Source organism: Cygnus olor, chromosome 4, assembly GCF_009769625.2.
Source record: "Cygnus olor isolate bCygOlo1 chromosome 4, bCygOlo1.pri.v2, whole genome shotgun sequence".
NCBI lineage: Eukaryota > Metazoa > Chordata > Aves > Anseriformes > Anatidae > Cygnus > Cygnus olor.
Window position 1 is genome coordinate 64119522 of NC_049172.1, and position 20561 is coordinate 64140082.

The following is a 20561-nucleotide window of genomic DNA, read 5'->3' on the forward strand; positions in this document are numbered from 1 at the left end:
ATGCACTTGTGTTAAGTACAAAATAGTAATATTAACACTTCTGTCTTGTAGGGAAATGTTTTGCAGGCTCTGGTGACCTGCGTAGACATGTGAGGACTCACACAGGAGAAAAACCCTATACATGTGAAACTTGTAACAAATGCTTCACTCGCTCTGCTGTTCTGCGGCGGCACAAGAAAATGCATTGTAAAGCCACTGATGAAGGTCCAAACACAATCGACGAATTTACTCAAGGGATGGAAACTTCTGATCTTGAGAAATCTCAGAGTTCGGACAATTTTAGCCAAGAAATGTCTGTTACATTATTACCAGTTTCAGTGAAATTTCCTGTTCGTCCAACTGCAAATCCAACTGAATTTGATAATTCTGCAGATTCTTACTGTAAGCTGCGATCAATGATTCAACACAATGACTCAGCAAACCAACAAAAACTGAATGTGGATTCTGCTAAACTCCCAAAAGCTCAGACACAGCAAACGCCACCACCACCATATGCTTATACAGATGTACATGGATCTTCTGCAGAAGAACCCTTACAGTCTGATAATATTTCCATGATTCGTCCCTCTATGGTTAGTTTGGACAGCCATTGTAATGATCCACTAGCCAGTCGAACATCATCTGCTGCATACAAGAATACTGAAGGACAATTTTTCTCTAGCATGACCCTTTGGGGTTTAGCTATGAAGACTTTGCAGAATGAAAGTGAATTGGAGCAGTGAGGGCTCAGGTTACTGAATCGAAACTTAGAGGCATTTCATGCAATAGATATGTCTGTGTTGTGATTACACTGCAGTGTAGAGAGGTCTGAGCTAGTTTTTAAGCCAGCTAGTTTGGGTACTGCTAGATACACATGCTAGGTACACATGCCCAGAACCCAGTGTAGGCTGCCTTTACATGGCTTCTCAGCAAAGTTCAAATCTAGTTTTGGGGATCTTTATTCTTCTGTTACTGCACTGCGTAGCTGTTCTGTTGTCAGGATTTGCTAAAATTTGCCATTTTGTTTTTCAATCTGATAATGGAAGAAAGGATGGCCTAATGTCAAATTTCATGATATGAGTGCAGTTCAGCTGTGGGTTGTCAGAGTTTTATGAGGATGTACATGTGAAAAGAGGGAAACGTTGAACAAATCCCTGCTGAATCTGAATTTGAATAGTGGCTTTCTTACCAGTAGGACCATTGGTTTACATGACTTGAGTATTGTGATATTAAAATTAAATGTTAAATACTGGACAGTATTTGTGATAGTGCAAAGTAACTGTATATCTAGAAACTTTATTTTTTTTACAATAAATTTTTTTTTAGTATTTTATAAACTATTTTGCACAGAAGATTATTTGTACAATGAAGACCAAGATCAGGAAATGCTAACTTAATTTGAATAAAGGGAAGTTGTTTTACATTGTATCTTAATTGCTCGCTGTGTTTCATCTTTTTATGAAAGCTTTTCAATAACAAAATTCTATCTGTTCCAGGTGTCTTTACAATACTAATGGGAATATAAAATACGTGCAGTCAAAGTACCAGTAGATTGCTTTGCATTTCAGTGAATTAGTGTAAAACATTAGCTAATTAATGGAATTAATAGTTTATTACTGGATAGAAATTTTGCTTACAGGCCTTCTCTGCTTTGTTGCTTGGTTGTATTCATTTTCAGTGCAGATCTGTTCCTGCATTGCTACAGTCATGTGAGTTTTGCAGGTCTGACTTTTTCCAACCTGTCAGAAAGTTTTAGCAGCATGTTGTCAAGTTTTACGCTAAAACATTATTTAGATTTAGTTTCTGAAATGAAAATATCCCTATACTAACCTTCTCCTCTTTGAAGTTCATTCACAGGCTGGAAGGTCTGTTTGAAGTTCATACTTCTCATTTGCTGTAAGAAGTCTCTATGTTCGCCACTAGCATGACAGCTGTGAGTATGGGTACATCCAGTATTATGTGATAGCACTGCAAGTTTTCAGAGTTGTACTTGCATGAAAAATAATCCAACTTTGTTTGGGACTACAAAATCACACAGAAATCCTAAACAGCTACTTATTTAAAAATTTTGGTTGTGAAAAGAAGCGGTTTGTAGGCTGAAAATTAGAATTCCATTGTTTTGCAACAGCTAAGTAAAGATCTGGTATCACTGCTATTTTACTAGAAACACAGTTCCTCTGCTAATATATATATAAATGTTTTTTGTAAATCTGATAGCTGGAACTCTCTAGTAGTTAATATGTAATGTCACAGTTTCATGGTATTAGAAAAAGACATTGTCATTTGTCTTCCACTAAAGCACAAAGATGCAAATCTATTTTAATTGGATAGTTCTTGGTAGAACAAAAATTAATTTTGCTAGAACAGGAGTGTAGACCGCAGATGACTTATAGTCCATGGCTTTCATTCTGTGGAAGATCAGAGCCTGGTAAATACAATATTTTTAAAAACGTTAAAGATCTCTCTGCTTTTTATTCAGGAATACAAAACTAGCTGTTCAATTTCTTATTGCGTTAACGCTAATTTATGTCTTCACTTCCTTTGCTTGTGCTTTGTGCCTCCCTTTTTATGCATGCTTTCAACCTGAATTGAAATGAGTAAGTTAATATTGTTGACCAGAGATAGCACTCCTTAAAAAAAGGGGGAGGGGGGGGGCCATAACATTTTTCTGTATGAGTCTTGAAAGTTAAATTTCTCTCAATAATTATTTAATGTTATGAGAAACTTTTTTAACTGCATTAACAGACCAGCTAAAAAACACTCAGATGCTCTGGAGAGATCATATTAGGAATTTTTTGTTTACTTTCTTTTCCTGTAATGCATTCATACTAGGAAACTAAAATGTCTTCATCATTCCAGCCGGTGAAGTCAAACCAAAGCTTTTTTCAATGCCTGGTTTTAAAAATAGCGTGTAGGGTAGCAGAACACAGTCTCGCTTAGGATTAAGGAGGTAACATTTTATGTATTTGAACCTTTAATTCTTTTGTTCATTGTCTTTTACATTGTTTGCTGGTGAACACTGCAGATCTTTGTGGAAATCATTGACATTCTAGTCAACAATTGATGTATTACAGTGACCATGTGTGCTCACGCATGCTCTTCCTCTCTTTTTCCTTGCACTAGTGCCTGAGGCAAAATGTGGGTATCTGCCAGTCGCTTGTCCTGTAGTTCTCCCCATGTCAGAAACTGTTTTAAGATTTACTTATCCCAAAAGAAATTAGAATTTTGATTCTCTTTCTACATGGGTTCTGTTGCTTGGAGAGTACAAATCAGGATTTTGTGAACCTCCTAACCTTTTAGTTGGCTCTGTTTCTGAAACTCCGGTCTTGTTTTCTCTGTTGGTTTTTGGTGGAGACAGTACAGAAGGACAGATGTAAAACAGAGACTGTGCTGCAACCTTTGTGCTCTTCTACCACGAAGTTGTAGTTTTCTAGTGCTGGGTGTCTGTACGCTGTGTTTCTTGGAGGAACATGGTGTTGCTGAAGACTTAAAGTGAAAATGGCATCTTGAGTGCTGCTGTAAACATATAGTAGAGCTCACGCTCTACTCTGCGCTGCTGCGGCCTCACCTTGAGTACTGTGTGCAGTTTGGGACACCACAGTATCTTTCTTATGAAAGATACAAAGCTGTTAGAGTGTGTCCAAAGGAAGGTAATAAAGATTGTGAAGGGTCTAGAGGGGAAGACGTGAGGAACAGCTGAGGTCACTAGGATTGTTCAGCGCAGAGCAGGCTGAGGGGAGGCCTCATGGCGGCCTGCAGCTCCCTCACGAGGGGAGCGGAGGGGCAGGCGCTGAGCTCTGCTCTCTGGGGACAGTGACAGGACCTGAGGGAACGGCATGGAGGTGGGACAGAGGAGGGTTAGGCTGGGTGTTAAGAAAGGGTTCTGCACCCATAGGGTGGTCGGGCACTGGGACAGGCTCCCCAGAGCAGTGGTGACCAGTGCCTGCACCGAGCCTGCCACAGTTCAAGAAGCGTTTGGACAATGCTCGCAGACACATGGTCTGATTTTTGGGTGGTTCTGTGTGGACCCAGCAGTTGGACTTGATGATCGTAATGGGTCCCTTCCAACTCTGATATTCTACGATTCTAGGTTAGGTTGCTAGCTGTCAAGTGCTTTTTGCTGAGAGGGCGGTCATGATGCACAGGGGATGATCTCTTGCTTGGCAGCATTTCTTTCTGTGAGTGCTTCACACCAAAAACATGAAGGTTCTCAAACCTTCCAGACTGTGAATATTGTTTGCAGTTTGGGGTGTTTGATAAAACGTCTTGTTGGAATGTGGCATATCTGAAAAGGAAGTAGAGAAAATACTGGTAGGAGAAAGCAGCCCATGTGAGTCTGCACAGCTGGACCAGAAAAAACAAGAGTTGCAGCTGCAGACAGGAGATATTGCAGGAGTGCTTCTTACTACTTAGTTATTGCTACTTGGCTTAAAGGAAAGGCTGAACAAGAGAGAAAAATCAAAAAAAAATATGAATACATGGTTAGAGTCAGATACAAGAGAGTTTTTGTGTATGGAGTAAGAAGTTGTGGATTATGAAGGCCCGTCCTGGCAGCTGCTTTGCAGTAAGACTGTCACTGCCCAACTTGCAAGAGGCATTTTGCTTTTGTCTCCAAAATTGGATACAGTACATCATGCCAATTTATTATTATCTAGTGCTTTTCTCAGTGAGACTTCTGAAAAGATTGCCTTGAAAAGAGGATTTGTTACTATATTCTAAGAACTTCCTATGTCAACCTGTAGGTCAGTAATCAAGAGGATGTTTGAGTGGGAATGGTAAATATGGTCTGATAGCCCTAATGCTGCCACAATGCTGGCACAGTTGGAAAACAGCAGTTACCCCGTGACTTTGAAGAACAGGTGGAAACCGTGGCATAGTTGTTGAGCCAATAGTATTTCACAAGCAGCAGACACTCAGCCATAGTTATTGCTCATAAATATCCATAGCCAGCATGCTGAGGGTATGAATAAGCATCAGTCAATTGGCTAGTAGCAGGCACTGCTGAAGTGCCATTATTATCAATGTAAAAGGCATGCTATTTAAAAAAAAATCATTTTTTCGAAAGAGGATGTTAACCAACATGGTGTAGTATAATCAAATGACTGCTAATTGTTATTTATTAGAATAGCTATCCTGCAGTTCAGAGCTGCCATTCAAGTAATCTTGTGTATTTAAACCACTTTTTTTTTTCTTTCCCTCTAGAATATGTAGGCAATTGTTCAGGGCTTAGTTTGGGTTTGTTAAGTGCAGCATTCTCTTTGTCATTTGACTATGCATAATATCAAAAAAATTAAAAGCAGTATTTAAACTTTTAAAGGTATTACCATGTTCATTGGATGGTTTAAGTGCATTCAAACCTTATATAAAATGTAACCCATTTTTTATATGTAGTTGTATTTTCTGCATATATGTAGGAAAATGACATATAATTAGGTGCAAGTTTAAATAACTTACCCTCAAAAAAAAAATCCTCTATTGCTTATCTTTAAGATTATTTTCTAATTTAGTTAGAAATAAGAAGTTGTATGAGGAAGGAGAACTTCACTAGGAAAGACTTAGCATTTGTTTACTACCTGTGGCCAGTGACCATGTATAATGTTGTTGTGGTCTGCGACTTTATCTACATTCTCTCATGCTCTTTTAAACCTGGCCTTACTAGATCATCTTTCAGAATATGAAACTTGCAGTTTCTTGAATTTAGAGGTAGAGCTTTAGAACAGAGCACTTGTGCTTTATTTCCATGGCTTCTTCAGCAAATCCAAATGGGCTTAAACTCCTGTTGATAATTTTATAGGGAAGTAATTGCTACACGTGAAGTCTTCCCAAAACATCTAAGTGGCATATACATGAGCAAGCCAAATTTAAGACAAAAATCAGTGTGAAGCAAGTGGATCTGGCCCCATAGGCCATTTGCTTCTGGAATCCACTTTTTTTTTCTTTGCTTTTATTGTCTCCCCTACTGTGGGTAGCTCCATTCATATGTGGACAGCTGCATTCAATTCTTGCTGCTCACTTCATGCCACTTATGCACCCCTCATAATCCAGAGCAGAGGTTAATGTATTCAAGCTCAGTGAGGAAAAATGTAGAGGCATATAGGTAAACAGAGTCCCACATAGCTGTAAAACATTTACAAGTTATATATATATAAAATCTCCAATCTCCATATTGTGGAGTGTGTGCTAGGATTTAGGATACTTAGCTTTCTTGCTATAGGACTCTCGAGAACGTGTTTGACAAGTGAATGAGCATGACAAGGAACCTAGATGGTCCTGCTTGTGCAGAAGACTGTTGATAAAATGTGAGCAAAAAATGACCTTTATAGGCAGATTTAAGGGAGGAAAATGTGGTAGCTTGGGAAATGTGCTGACAACCTAAGGGCCTCAGATGCAGCTATTTTGTAACTTAGTATGCTAATGACTTCAAAGTGACCTGTGTTCCACTGTGCTGCAAATAGATTTCTTTGTATTGGTACACATGGGCTTGTGGTTTCTGGTCCATAGCCTTATTCATTAATCCTTACTGACATCTATTATTGAATTTGCCTTCTCTAAACAGTTGGTTTCCATCTCTGTTATTAAATCTACATCCTAGCAAATAGATAAAAATTACCTTTAAAACACAGTCTAGTGAAGACACAAGCTATTGACCCAGACATTCGTTTCTGTAAAGGCGGTACCCCTACTGTTTAAATATAGATTTTTATTTATTTTTGGGGGGTTAGTTGATATTCACATGTGTGTGCAGATCTGACAACAGTTTTGTTCTCTTGGTGAGGGAATTTTTCCTGGAAGGTTACAAAAGCCCATTAATACAACCACACAATGCAGCGCTGAGGAGCGTGCATGCATGAACTACAAGTCTGCCAGCTTTTTGTTAAGCTCTGCAGGGGGCAGTATAGTGAAATAAAGCCTTTCAGGCCCTTTTAATGTAGTTCTGACCTTCCACTCTATAATAAACAGATGACTGGAACCAGAAAGATAGGTCATTGTGATTGCAGTTAATATTTGTAAGGACCAAAGCAGCTCTCAGCCTTTGAGGTAGAAGGGAATCATCTTAAGTGTGAAAATGTATCATCACAAGAATGGAGAGGATCAAAGGAAGGCCAGCTGGTGCTCGGACATCTTTTCATAACCTTTATTACAATGCTAGAATACACTAACCTCAATGGGAAGTCCATTCAATTCATGTATTTCAAATAGATAATCTGTATTCTGGTGAAACAATGAAAGCTAAAAAAGCCCCTTCTGAAAAGGGGGTGGTCGACACAAATTTGCCTATGATTTAATCATACTGGTTTTCTAAAATCAGCTTAGCTTTTTCAATGCAAATATATGAATGTATGACATGCTTATTTTAGAAGTGGCTGAAAATTTGTAAATTTAGGTACAGCATTTTAGCGATGTTCTTCTTCCACTTCAGAATAAAGCTGCTTTGCGTTTTTCACTTGCCATGCACCAAAGTAATACGCAGTAATTCAGGGAAGAAAAAAACTATACAGAATAACCAGTGGGATTAAATCAGCCAGGAGGCATGTTTATGTGGAGTCCCAGAAAGGCCAAGATTAAGGCTGACTAGTTTTGTCAAACATTGAAATTTAAGGTCGGGCCTCCAGGGAGCATCTTACCACTGTAAGCGTGTATGAAATTAGCAATATCAAAGTAGAAAATCAGTGAACGTTGCTGTTCAGAGTTAGACTGCTGCAGTAAATTCCTGTGTCCACACTCTGAGGGCAGCGATGCCAGATCTGTTCTAACTGGATGGGGAAAAGCAGTGGGGCTGTAGGTATGGCCCAGAGGTGAGCACTTCTGCCACAATATTTTTTCAGATGGAGAACACCAGTGGTACAGCGGAGATCACTGGAACATTAAAGTTCAAACTGAAGCATTAAATGGCCTAGACATTACTTTGAGGTTTGGATTTCAATCACTTTCTGAATTTGTTCCCTTCTTTTTGAGCAGAGTTTATTTAACGTTTTGTCTGAAGATTGACACCTATGTAAGGGTTGCATTATTTATGAAGCTAAGTCTTTGACAAGAAATTCTGCATTCAATCCCTTAATATTGCCAAACAGCAAATGGACAAAAGAATATTGCCTTTTCCTACCCAGAAGGGGATTGTGGACAGTCATCGCATCAGCTGAGCAATGGCTGAAGCCTGTGAAGCAGGTCTGAGGGGTGCTGTAGTTCTGACTGTTTCAGGAGATACAACAACTTAGTTTCAATTCAAAAGTCATTAATATCATTCCTAAATTATAAAGCTCAGAAGAAAAGGCATTTCTTTTTCTCCAAGTAATTTGCATGTCAAATCTTTCTCTCTCCCTCTCCCTCTCTCGCGCACCCTCTCTCTCCTGTCAGTGATGTCTCTCTCGGCAGCTGTCTAGTAATGAATCACTCCTGTCATCTGAAGCATATTTTTAACACTTCTGGACGTGCTCTAAAAGCAAATGCTGTTAAGCAAAACAATTTGCACTGTTTTTCCCTACGCGCTCTTCTCTTCCCAAAACCTTTCTTAATCATGATCTTAGAAGCTGGGTCACAGGGGAATCATGTACTGGAAAATGCAACCTTTAGTATTTGTGAGAGTATCATAATGTTACATCATGTCCTCATATAGTGCAGGTCTTCCATCTGACTTGCAGCAGAAGTGAAGTTGCCTGAAGCTTGAGAATTTCGCTTCATTAAGATTCATACGAATGTTGCCTTTGGTTTCACTCATTGTAGTCTGTACCCTCTCAAGCTTGAACTTCAGTTTGAGTTCAGGAATTGAGCATACAAAAAGAAAATCGCTGTCAAAGCTTAGTTCAGCTGCTGATACGGTAAAGTAGATTAGATTAGGCTATGTTTGCTTCAGAGCACTTATTTTACAGCCTGAAGTGGAGAACATAATCACAGGACCTGATAAATTCTTTGTCTTGTGGTCATGAGTTTAAGTTATCCAAAAAAAAAAGAAAAAAAAAGGACATCAACCTTTAAGAGCTTTTACTCTTAAAAACTTTCCCTTTTCTCATCTCTTTGTCAGAAGAATTCCCACTGCACTGTTAGGGCACCCAGGTTCTTTGCTAGGTGCCTGGAGGGCCTTTCAATTCATCCAGTTACAGTCATACAGGAAGAAAAGTGTATTTTTTCTTCTCCCACCAGCTAGTAAATGACTACTCTTGTAATTCTAATATTTGTCGGGAATACAAGGTGTTAAACTCTGGATCCAAATGATTAATTACATCAGCACATGAGAAAAATGGGAATCCTGATAGCTCCCAACTGGAAAGAACTTTCTTCCCAATTAAAATGTGGGTTTTAAATACCTAAGGCCAAGTCAGCTTTGATTTTTCCAAAGCCTAGAGGCAATAACCCTAAAGGATGTTTTTCGCTGAAATCTTAGTGTAAGCATTACATAGACAGTATTTATGAACCATGCACTTCCATTTTGGGTTTTCATCTGGAATTTGTTTTATTTTCTTGTTGCTTTATGTCATGCTTTTTTTTTAATGTCCTTAGATGAACCCAAGTGTGACCAAATATCAAATAATCTTAAAGTCTAGGACATGAAAGTATACTGTGTAATGTATTTCTGATAAGGAGGGTTCTCATATGTGGACTGCAATATGGATTGAGTGACCCGATTATCCTGCATATATCATGTTGTCTGTGGTAGTGACCTGGTTGTAGTGGAATCATCAGAGAATTATCACTTCTGAAAGTCTTGTTTTAAACAAGCTTTGTCATCCAATATTAATATTGGCCCCATTCAACAGCTTAATTATAAGATTTGGACTGTTTGCTGTTCTCAAAAGTTCTGCCCTCTGATGAGGTGAATTAAAAAGGGGTTAGCCTTTGGTATTGCAAAAGACTGACATTTTAAATGCCTAGAAATCAGAAGATCAAAAGAATTTCAAAGTATTTGTAGCCATTATTTGTAAGTCACGTTTATGATGCTTTAGGATATACTTACTTGATTTTTGAGCGACTGGTTAGTATCAAGTATTGGATTGCTTAGCCTAAGTTCATAGAGGAAGAAGGGAGAGAGAGAGAGCAATTTATTTCCTCGTATAAATACACTGGGCCATACTTGTCTCCAATAGTGAAGTCTGATATAAATTCAGAGGTGTAAATCGGTTTGTCCACGAGGTGGCAGTGAAAGTCTGAGTTAATAAAGGTGAATTATTCCTGTGCTCCACCTTTTCTAGTTTCTCTTGTGTAGTCAGTTGTTCAGCTTAGTATTACCTTCTCGGTATACATCATAGGTAATCAGACTGTGGCTTTATTAATAGTGATAAAACTAATTTCTTTGTAAGGAAGCGATAATTTGGTTAACTGATTTGCTACTTATATCTTAAACTAAGGAAATAATTTCTTACCCAAGGCATTCCTTCTGAACGTAGCTGGAGACAGAATTTTTAACACAGTCAGAATATGGCTGTGCTTCACTCGTTGCTATTGTGATATAAATAGAAGTAGTTTTACAACTGGCCTTATCACCATATATTTTGTGAGCACATGCTTCTGCCTCATCCCGTACTGCTTTACAGCTGTTCCTTTTGCTGCAGGTTGCTGCACAAAGGAAGCCAGCTCCCTAGCACTCCTGCAGCAGCCCCTTGGGAAATGTTCTGGCCACCTGACAGAGCTCTGTGGGCTGTGACTTACACTGTTCCTGATACCATTCTTTAAAGAAACCCTTTACTACTTCCACGTAACCCAAAAGGATGCTCAGCACACCACATAGTTTGAACACTACTCTATATTGAACTTACTGCTAACGGCCTATTTCCTTCCATCCTTCCATTGGGTGATGCCAACCTGCTAACTTAAGAAGTCATTCCCCACTAACGTTCCCCACAAAACTACTGTCCTGGCTCCTACTTTTGGCAAGGGTCTGAAAGTGTTGCCTGGCTGAATGTATTCAAACTGAAAGGGAGAGGATCAGAGGAACCAGACAAAGCATAACCTGAGTTGTCTGTGTTCAAAATGATTAAAGTGTTTGGAAGTTGCAAGATTGAAGTTGCTTTGCTGCAATGTCCCCCAAACGGGAGGAAAATAGGTCAAAAGTCAAGAAATAAGAATCTGAAAATGGTTCCTTTAAGAGTTAGCAAATATTCTCTTGAAAAAAAAATACGAAAAATAAAATCTAATACTAAAGTGAAAAGTAAGGATTTTGGTCCTTACATGCAACTTTCAAGGATGTCGTAATATGGAGTTGCAGTATTTGGCTTTGTGATTTTGGCTTTGCAGGTTAGTAACAGGTGTAGATGAAACCTTATGATTGGTTTTAACAGCTCTGGCAGCAATGAAGACATTTATCAAGTATTATGAGTCAAATACTATGACTTTGTCAGTACTTTAACTTTGCAACCCATTGTTCTACTATTTGTGGTAAAGACTGTTTTCACTATAATTGGCATTACCTCGTTGTTGCTACCTGTGTCACTGCCAGAAAAGCAGCAGATTGCCCAAGCTGGAGCAAGACGTGCACTTCCCTCTTGCTTCAACCAGGATTTTACTGCTATAGTGTTTTCAACTCTGTTCAGTAGTATTTCTCCCAATGAGTCTTAAATAAATGTAAATGTGTTTATTTAGTTGCTATTCTTTGAAAGCATATTGCTTTCTATATTTCCTGAGTGCACAGCAGCTGGTAAGCACAAATACTGTGCTTGTTTTTCACATGTATTTTAAGTACTCATCTCCACCAGAACTGTCAGTTGCTTTATTAATAAACATTTTATAATAGAGATCTGTTAAAATACTGATCCCCAAAAACATTCTAAAGCAACTTGCATCAATTATTTTGTAGAAAACAATTTCTTTTCATATGTTTTCAGTATATACTGGTAGTGTTTTGGTCAGTTGGTTTTCTTTAGGTAATCTAAATGAGTTATGTACATTGGACAAGGATATTAAGGACATTCAAGCCTTTTGTTAAATTTGTAAAATCACCTTGCTGTCTCAAAAAGACACCTTCCTGTAGGTAGGTGTCTAATAGGCACCTGTAAGCATATGTGAAGTCTTTAAAAGTTGGCCTTCAGTTTTGAGCAAAGCTGGACTTTCAGCTCTTTAGTTTTTGTATACAATCTGTGTTGGGTTGGTTAGATCACTGTAGGTTCACATGAACCATATTTGCTATCCATTTGTAGTTGATATCATTATGTATGCTTGACATAAGTGTAATTTCTCCAAAATAAGAGGAAGAATAATCTTTATCATATGGGATGTATCAGTATGGGATGTCTTTATATACATTCCATTGCCCTATGGTGTTCTGTGTGCATAATGATATTCATCTGAAAATAAATAATGTCCCAAATTGACATTATTGTAGCTTGAACAAAAATCATGCTTCAAAAAGGGCCTAAACTTTCTCTGAAATCCCATGAATTAATATGTTGATCCTTTAGAAAAATGTCTCAAGTAAGAAAGTAATTAAAAACCTCTACATCCAAAGATCGTAACTCTTCCCCAAAAACAATGTATTAGAGATTTAGATTTACTGAAGCTTGCTATGACCTGATTTGATAAAAATATATATATATGAATTAAAATTTGTCAGTGAGGAGGGGGCAACCGGTCCCTGCTGCTGCTATTTCTAGAATGTTTTCATGATCTCCACGGCTGCACAGTAGATTGGCAGACTCAGCAGGTTAGCTCTTTAATGTCTGATATCCCTCTTTAGTAGAAGTGATAGATACTTCCTTGCCTCTGTCAAGTATGTCCTTATGCAGCACTTGTTTTTGACTTTCTAGTGGTCGACATTTATATACAATGATTGGAGACAGAAAGAAACAAAACAGACTACTGGGAAACTACAAAAAATGTCCATCTGCTCATCTTTTTGTCCAGTGAGCTTTATGGTCTTATGACTATCCACAAATTCTTTTTTTGCCTAGAGCCAACTGGCTTGAGTTCAGCTGAGCAAAATACATTTAGGCAATTGGGAAGGCATTAAAGTTGCCCTTTTGACTTCTTTGTAGAGATTATAACCTGAAGATTGTCACTAAACTTCTACCATTGATTACCTTGGCCATCCCAGGACTCTTCAGAATAATTGTCCTCTTCTGTCCCTCAAACCTCAGGACTGATTTGCTTTTCTTTTGGAATGCAGCTTTATCTATAATGAGAAACGGAGCATGGAAATGTTAGTTCATCCCTGTCCAGTGCTTTGTAAATGTAAAGTATTTTTGGAAGCTGTGGGTTCAATTGCTTGTACTTTCCTCAGGCAAAGCAATCTAGCATTTGTTCTTCACAGCTTGCCCATAGCCTAGCATTCAAGGAACTCTTGCTCCCCTTCTGTTCCCACAGGGCAACTGGATGCCTTTACTGCCACTTCTGATCGAAGGTGCTCATTCAAGAACCCAATTTATGGAGAGTCCTGAATGCGGTCAGTGGAGTTGCTGTACTTTAATGCTCAGTGGGAACCCTGTCTTTACGGAATTGCTCCTTGCTTGTCATTTTCTTCTCCTATTTTTCACTGTTTTCATTTTGACTTACTCTTTTTTGAATGTGCATCACTTCTAGAGATTTGATTGATTTTAAATACCTAAGATTAGAATTCTTAGCATCTAGGATGCTTAATGCCTTAAGATGCAGTCTTCTAAAGTAACATAAAATAATTTAAGTAGAGTGGTATCATTGCAGCATATTGTACAAAATGCAGGTAGTTTTGTTTTTTGTTTTTTTTTTTTTAAGTTCTTAGATCTCTTGCTGTGCAGCATCAGTAATCCTGTGCTAGTCAACATCCGTGTTGTCTGGGTGTAGCTAGTCTTGGTTTTCTTTTTGTTTTTCAGCTAGTAGAGCAGAAATTGTTCCTGTGGCAACCAGATCCTGCAGGGTTAATGCTATTTCTCAGAAGTTTCTACTGATACTGCTTTTTCTCATGGTTTTTCAAAGTATCTTCGCTGACATGGATTGTCAGTTTAAAAGAATGCAAAATGGGTTACCAGGATTGAAAAACTTGTCTGTTTTAAACCAGTGATAAAGCTCTAATCTTACAAATGTGTGATATGTAGCATACATAAGATCTCAACGAGGTTTTCCTTTTATAGTTCTTAATAGCAGGCAAGATTTACATATGTAAAACTCTTTCCACACAGAATATAAAACGGGATTATTACGTGATAATAGAAGTACATTTTAAGTCAAGAATACCTTTCTGATATTAATTGGAAGAGTTACACAGTTTCACTTCATTCACAGAATTGCTCCATTTACTTCATTTCATTTGCTCCATCCCTGGAAAACATTACTAGTAAGCATAGTGCCTTGCCGTTTAGTAACATCTCTGTTTGTAGTACTGTTTTTCAGTACCATGTTTAAAGCTTTATCATAAAAAATTTACTTACAGTGGAGAGCTGCTGTAGTCTAGGCACCTAATTCTAATAATTGATTACTTTCAAAAAGATGCAATTCATCCCTTCAGTAAAGGTAGCTGGCTCATTCATTACTTGTTTTGCAGGCTCTGCCTTGTATTTCTTCATAATTTCACTTGTTATTTAGTCATTTGAAGTGAGTAGATGTTTTGTATCTCTCTTTGTCTTCAGACATTTAAATATCTTTGTCCATAAGAAACATATTTAGGAGATAAAAAAAACAACATGTGTGAAAATTGCCATAGGCAGTATTCAAAATTTAGGCTCATCTCTCATTTGGCTGTTTTTGAACACTTTGACCATCATTCTTTCCATTTCCATTTTAGAATTTCTTCTCATCGTATATATAGATACTGCACAATTTTTTAAAAGTACTGACCTAAATCATCAAAAGCGACCACTGATTTCCCTTGCCTCAGACTTTGAGTGCTCAGATTCAGAGCTGATCTTGAGTAGCTGGCTCCATTCCTCACGCTTTCTTGAAGCCTTTCAGTTTCCCTTCCAAAGAGGGAAATACCCCAAAATCACTTGCTGCTTTTGGAAATTTCAGTCAGTGGAAATGAAATGAAAATGAAATCTTCTTAGAATGCTATCACAGCTACAAATTGAATGAAAGAGCATAGCCACAAAGATACAGACATTTGAATTTGCATGTACATTACAAAATGCCTGATTGCTTTTTTTTTCCTTTGTCCTGGACAAGTATTTGCAGACTGAAATACAGCAAGATCAATGCCCCATGTAAAAACTTAAATGGCAGCTTTTGAAAAATTGCCCCATTAACCTGATGAGTTTCTAATTACAGTAAGATGTAAAAGCTTTTTTTCCTGTGCTATGTAGGATTTTGTCCTAACAGATTTTTTTAAAGATACCCTGCTGTTAAAATAATTTAGCTGCAGTGTTTGAGTATAATTTGTCCTATATTTCTTTTGCTTTCTCCGAGGAGTTATATAACTTTTTCATTTCTAATGACTTTTCCTAAATATAAATGTGATGTTATATTACGCACCTCCTTTGGCTCCAAACCAATTAATTTGAAGTGGTTCAAGGCCAAAGAGAAGTCTAGGATTGCATCCTAGCATTCCTGGTGAAAGTTTTGTTTATGCAGCTTTTGTTTTAAATAAATGGTTCAATGGTTAAGTCGATCTTCTGTTGAAATTAATCTTATATTTTAAGTTCATGTAATGTTCTAAATTAATAGAGGATCATTTGGGTATCTGTATGGCCTTGTGTAACTTAGATGCTTTTTAAAATCCATTTGTATAACAGCTAAAACATTATTTTCCTTTCCTAAATCAGATAACTTTAGCCATTTAAATCATAAGCAGGATTAACCTGGGAAGAGAGATCAGTAAAAGATCAACCTCACTTTACCCCTAAAGCAGTGCTTCCTATAAGTGTTTCTCCTCACTGCTGTCTCCGCAAATTCCTCTGCCAGAGCTCTGCCTCCTCCTCATCGGACTGTCATCTTTCTGCCCAGCCTTGCAAGGCGGTGGGTCTGGTAGCTGCGAATAGCAAGGGGCCTGGAGAACAATTCATCTCACGGCACTCATCTCTCCTGCTGTATTTTGGCACCTTATCTTCGCTAGGAGATGAATCTGCAGGTCTACAGGCAGGGTGAGGAGGTACGCTACACAACCTGCCTTGCAGCACTATTTCTCCCTCCTGTTGCATTTGCAAGCTCAGAGTACGGATTCTTGGAGCAATGCTTGTGGCTTTTATTGCTTTGTACTTTATGGGGTATATCACTGATGTTTGCTTCACCGTGTGAGAAATGCTGCTCTTCAGAATCTGTGTGCTTAGACCTTCCTCTATCTCGGTGTTATTACAATGTGTGGACTATTTTCCCTCTGAGAAATCTTGCATAGATATCTTCATATGAATTTAGGATGATTAACATTAGGAAGCCAGGCTTGAAGAATTGTTTGACGTTTAAAAATTTTCACAGCTTTTAAGTGACGGCTTCTCAATTTTGCCTGGTCAAAGAAGAATTCAGTCTCCTCCTTTTCAGTGGTTTTTGGAAATAATAGATGCACTTTCTTCAACAACTTTATTTCCATTCAGCAATTCTGCATATCTGACAGTAACTCTATAACTCTCAGAAACTGTTTGTTGTTGTTGTTGTTTTGTATTGCTCTCTTCTGTTATCAAAAAAGTATCACTTTTGTTCATGCATAGTTTCACTATCATAGAATCATAGAATGGCTTGGGTTGTTCTCATATCCATTTCAGCATGAATTTAGCAGTTCCAGAGTGGTTCATGAATAGGCCTGTCACATATAGAAATCAGAGAAAGAAATGCTAAAGAGGAAGGATGCATTTAATTATGTAAAAAGGTAAGATTTAGCTTCATTGCTCACCAGGTGTGGATTTACTGGGCAGGAAGAGGAACTGAAGGGGCTACGTAAACCTTAGCACAATCTGGTGAGGTCAACTCCTTGTTTGTATCGCACTAGTAGCCCTGCTGCTGGCTGTACCTGTTTGAATTTGCCATGCATTTCTTCAATCTTTTTTGTCACACTACTTAATCTGTTTCCCTATTGCTAGGAGTTTAATAAAATTTCTGAAGATGAATTGCTTTGTTAAAATGGACCTGCGGTTTGTGAGCGTGTATATGGATGTGTTATTCTCCCTTTGGTATTTGCAAGTAACCTCAGACACCGAAGGGATGGACCACTTGATGCTTTAGAGTAAGTAAACTGCTGGGACACCTGACAAACAATAGGTAGCACTTCTTTACTTCAGCAGTTTGTCCCTTTTCATGAATGCTTATGTTGCACAAGCAACTGCTGCATTGCACTGCATCAGCACTGTTCCTAATCCTGATTTGGAAACATTAACTGATAACTTGACAAAGCGTGACACATGGTATGTTCAAGTGTTTTCAGCTGCACTAACACAATAAATTGTAATGGCTCCAAAAGAGCCATTTCAGTTGATTGTGTCAATAAACTACAACCCACAAAGAAAAAGACATGTGGCCAACCTGAATAAAGCACTGTCAAATCACAAATAATAGGTTAATGGTCCTCTTTTTTCCTCCTTTTTAGAAAAAATATTTTGCAGGGAAAAAAGAAACCACACTGTAATTTCTAGAGCTTTTGCCTCTGATGAATCAGAAGTCCAGCCCTATCTTAGAATCATAGAACAGTTTGGGTTGGAAGGGACCTTAAAGACCACCTCGTTCCAACCCCATGGTTCCTGCCCATGGCAGGGACACCTCCCACTAGATCAGGTTGCCCAAAGTCCCATCCAACCTGGCCTTGAACACCTCCAGGGATGGGGCATCCACAGCTGCTCTGGGCAACCTGGGCCAGCGCCTCACCACCCTTTGAGTAAAGAATTTCCTCCTAACCTCTAAACTAAATCTCCCACACTTTTATTTTAAAACTTGGCATGTGATCTGAGTTTAGGTCAAAATGCAGGGTGTCCTATGCACTTGGTCTTTCTCCTGCTTTTGTGTAACATAGGCCTACTGTTTTTTAAGGAAGATTTCTGTATTTATTTCCTGTGCCAGCAGACACAAGCTTAGCATTACTTTCTTTTTCCCCCATTAAGTAGATCATTAGGAAGAACTACAGCTGCATGATGGTAGTACAAATTTTCTGCTTTCTTAGTAGGGCTGATGATACACACAGTGTATTTTTACCTTACTGAGACCATTAGAGTTTCGGAGTAAGTAAATCAGGGTACAATCTGACTTAATGAGACTAGCCACCAGGTCATCAATTCTGTGCATTGGCTGCTTTTTCCATTGCCTATATACCAGTCAAAACCCATGAGGAGCAATCGTGTTTCCTCAGAGATCACTAACATTAGATAAAGATTGCAGTCCGTGACTCTTAAGTACCTCAGCAAAGATGTGCGTTATTTGTTAAGCACCTGGAGCTTGCTGCGTTACCCTTAGAAAACAGAGATAGGAGGACAGTCCTCTCCCAGAATTTACAGCCCACTGAATAACCGTTGCAAAATGACCTACAGCAGGAGTCCTGGCAGAAAGATGTGTGCTAATGTTGAAGATAATGTTACTTTCCAAATATTCTTTACATTAATACTCACTTTTCTGCATCCTTAAGACAGCAATTTCTGCCTAGGAAGCATGGTAGTTTTCTTAGAAGAAAAAAATGAGATAACCAACCACAGTTTGCTACCAATGGTTTTAGTAAGTTATTTAGGATCAGAAATGAAATCCTCTTAACTGCTTGTTTCAGATACCTAGCAAGCAGAGACACTTACTAATCACAGATATTGGTGTAATATACATACATCTTTTTTGTCTTATCATAGTATATGGGGTGAATTGCACCTAAAATGAAAGACAATAAGCTACTTGGAGTAGTATCATGTAGCAACAGTGCAGTATCTAGATGCTTAACAAAAATACCGCGTATGGATTTTTCTGTAAAACTGGAGAACTGGGTAAGACTCTGCCTAGTTAGTTCACAAAGGGCAGATTACCATTACAGAAAAGCACAGTGCCAAAGAGAATAATAACTTGCACCATGAATACGCTATCCAAAATACGTTTCTCTACAAGACATAAACACAAGTGCCTTGTGAGTATGCTCAAATAACTAAAAAAAGCCTCACCAGTAAACTGGGGAATTCACCTCCATTCATCTTAATCTGATAGTGATACTTTCTCAGGCACACACTAAATACCCAATGGCCCATTGCTTTTGACGCTCCTCAGCCAACAGAAGGGCTCGGCTATAAAATCACAGAAGCTGGAGATGAAAGGACCTAGTCAGTCAACTTGTTTAAACATTTGCCATGTTATTCTTGCTCCCTATAGTATACCGTCAAATGTAGTTCTGATATTCACTTGGACTTTGCCATTTGGATTCTGAATGACTTTGGCTTCACACACAAATGAATGGATTATGCTCATCCATCCGTGGGTTATTCATCTGTTCACTTCAAGAATATTTATTTGTAAGACAAGGGTATTGCCGAAATTAAATAAATAAAGTGCTTCTTATTTTTAGGAAACCCCTTCATCTCCTCTTACAGGTGCAATTTTCTATATAAATCGAGTAACTTTTTTTTTCTACTTTTCATAAATCGTACTTGGATATTTTATGTTCCTCAAGTAAGACAAGCTTATTTTACACTTTACTTACTTAGAACAGAACACTGATGGGAGAAATAAATGAGATAGACAAGAAGATCCGTAGTCAGAGATGTGATTTGCTTTATTCCACAGATAAGAACAGAATCTGTGCCTCTTGCATCACAGACCATTGACCAAAAAATAAATAAAAAAAAATCTGTAATGCATTTTGGATTGGATAACTGGAACAAACCACATAAGAAATCAGTAGGTATTAAGAGCTAATGACTGAATGCTGGCTGTATCTGACAGACACATGGGTCAAGATGCTCTGAACAATGCTACAAAAATAGGGCATCAAGAGGGACATAAACGCTGCTATCCTTATCATGCTCAGGGGTAAATTCACTAGTTTGGAATCCTCTTCTTCTCTATTTGGTACAATCATCATCAGCAACAACAACAACAAAATCAGAACTGCTTGCTCAGTAATTGAGAGGCACAACAATCAATTTCTACCTTGAGAATGTTTTGTGTTGGTCTGGGAGTATTCTGTTCTATATTTGAAGTATGGTATTCCATTGAGAATGTTTTAAAAATAAGTAATAGCCTACGGTTCATTCTCATCTTCCAGTATGTTTGTTTCACTGCTGCAAAGCTAGTTAGCCAGCCAGCAGGTTAACTAATTAGGCCGTACTTCCCAGAACTGCACTGACGACACTAGCATTATCAATGACGTTTATGCCAAAAACCAAATCCAATGAAGGAAAATCCATTTTTTGTGCCCTCTGAGAAAGAAAGGCAAAAAAAAAAATAAATCATTTGCCAAACAGAAAAAAAGGAAGAAATTATAGTAACCACAGCATCTTTAAGGGAGAGAAAAAAAAGCATTGTTTTAAACTGTGAGATTGAGATTCATTTTGATAGCAATAGGATGTTGAACAGTCTTGAATACATTTCTTTCATTAACTCTACATCATATTCACTGAAATTGTCCTATCTGGAGTGAAATCATGACTATTGTAAAGTCAACAGACTTTCTCCAGTGACTGTAATTGAACTCAGATTTAATTTGTACTCTTAACACCCAATGAAGAGCTTGTAAAAGAGATGAAAAAGGGTGTAGGTGTCTAATGTGATCTTCAGACAAATGGGCATACCATTCTTAGATTAAA

At 38.1% G+C, this 20561-nt stretch overlaps 1 protein-coding gene across 2 annotated transcripts in view; it reads left to right on the forward strand.

Moving 5' to 3' along the window:
- The window catches only part of ZBTB49 (zinc finger and BTB domain containing 49), a 21792-nt gene extending 17365 nt beyond the window's left edge, over positions 1-4427 (forward strand). Inside the window, exon 8 of one of the 2 annotated variants that reach the window (XM_040554478.1) lies at positions 52-4427. In XM_040554478.1, coding sequence (XP_040410412.1) covers positions 52-722 — 671 coding nt within the window. In that variant the 3' untranslated portion in view covers positions 723-4427. The remainder of the gene's footprint in view (positions 1-51) is intronic. The other variant, XM_040554479.1, reaches the window with a different exon arrangement.
- Positions 4428-20561: the final 16134 nt, after the last annotated feature.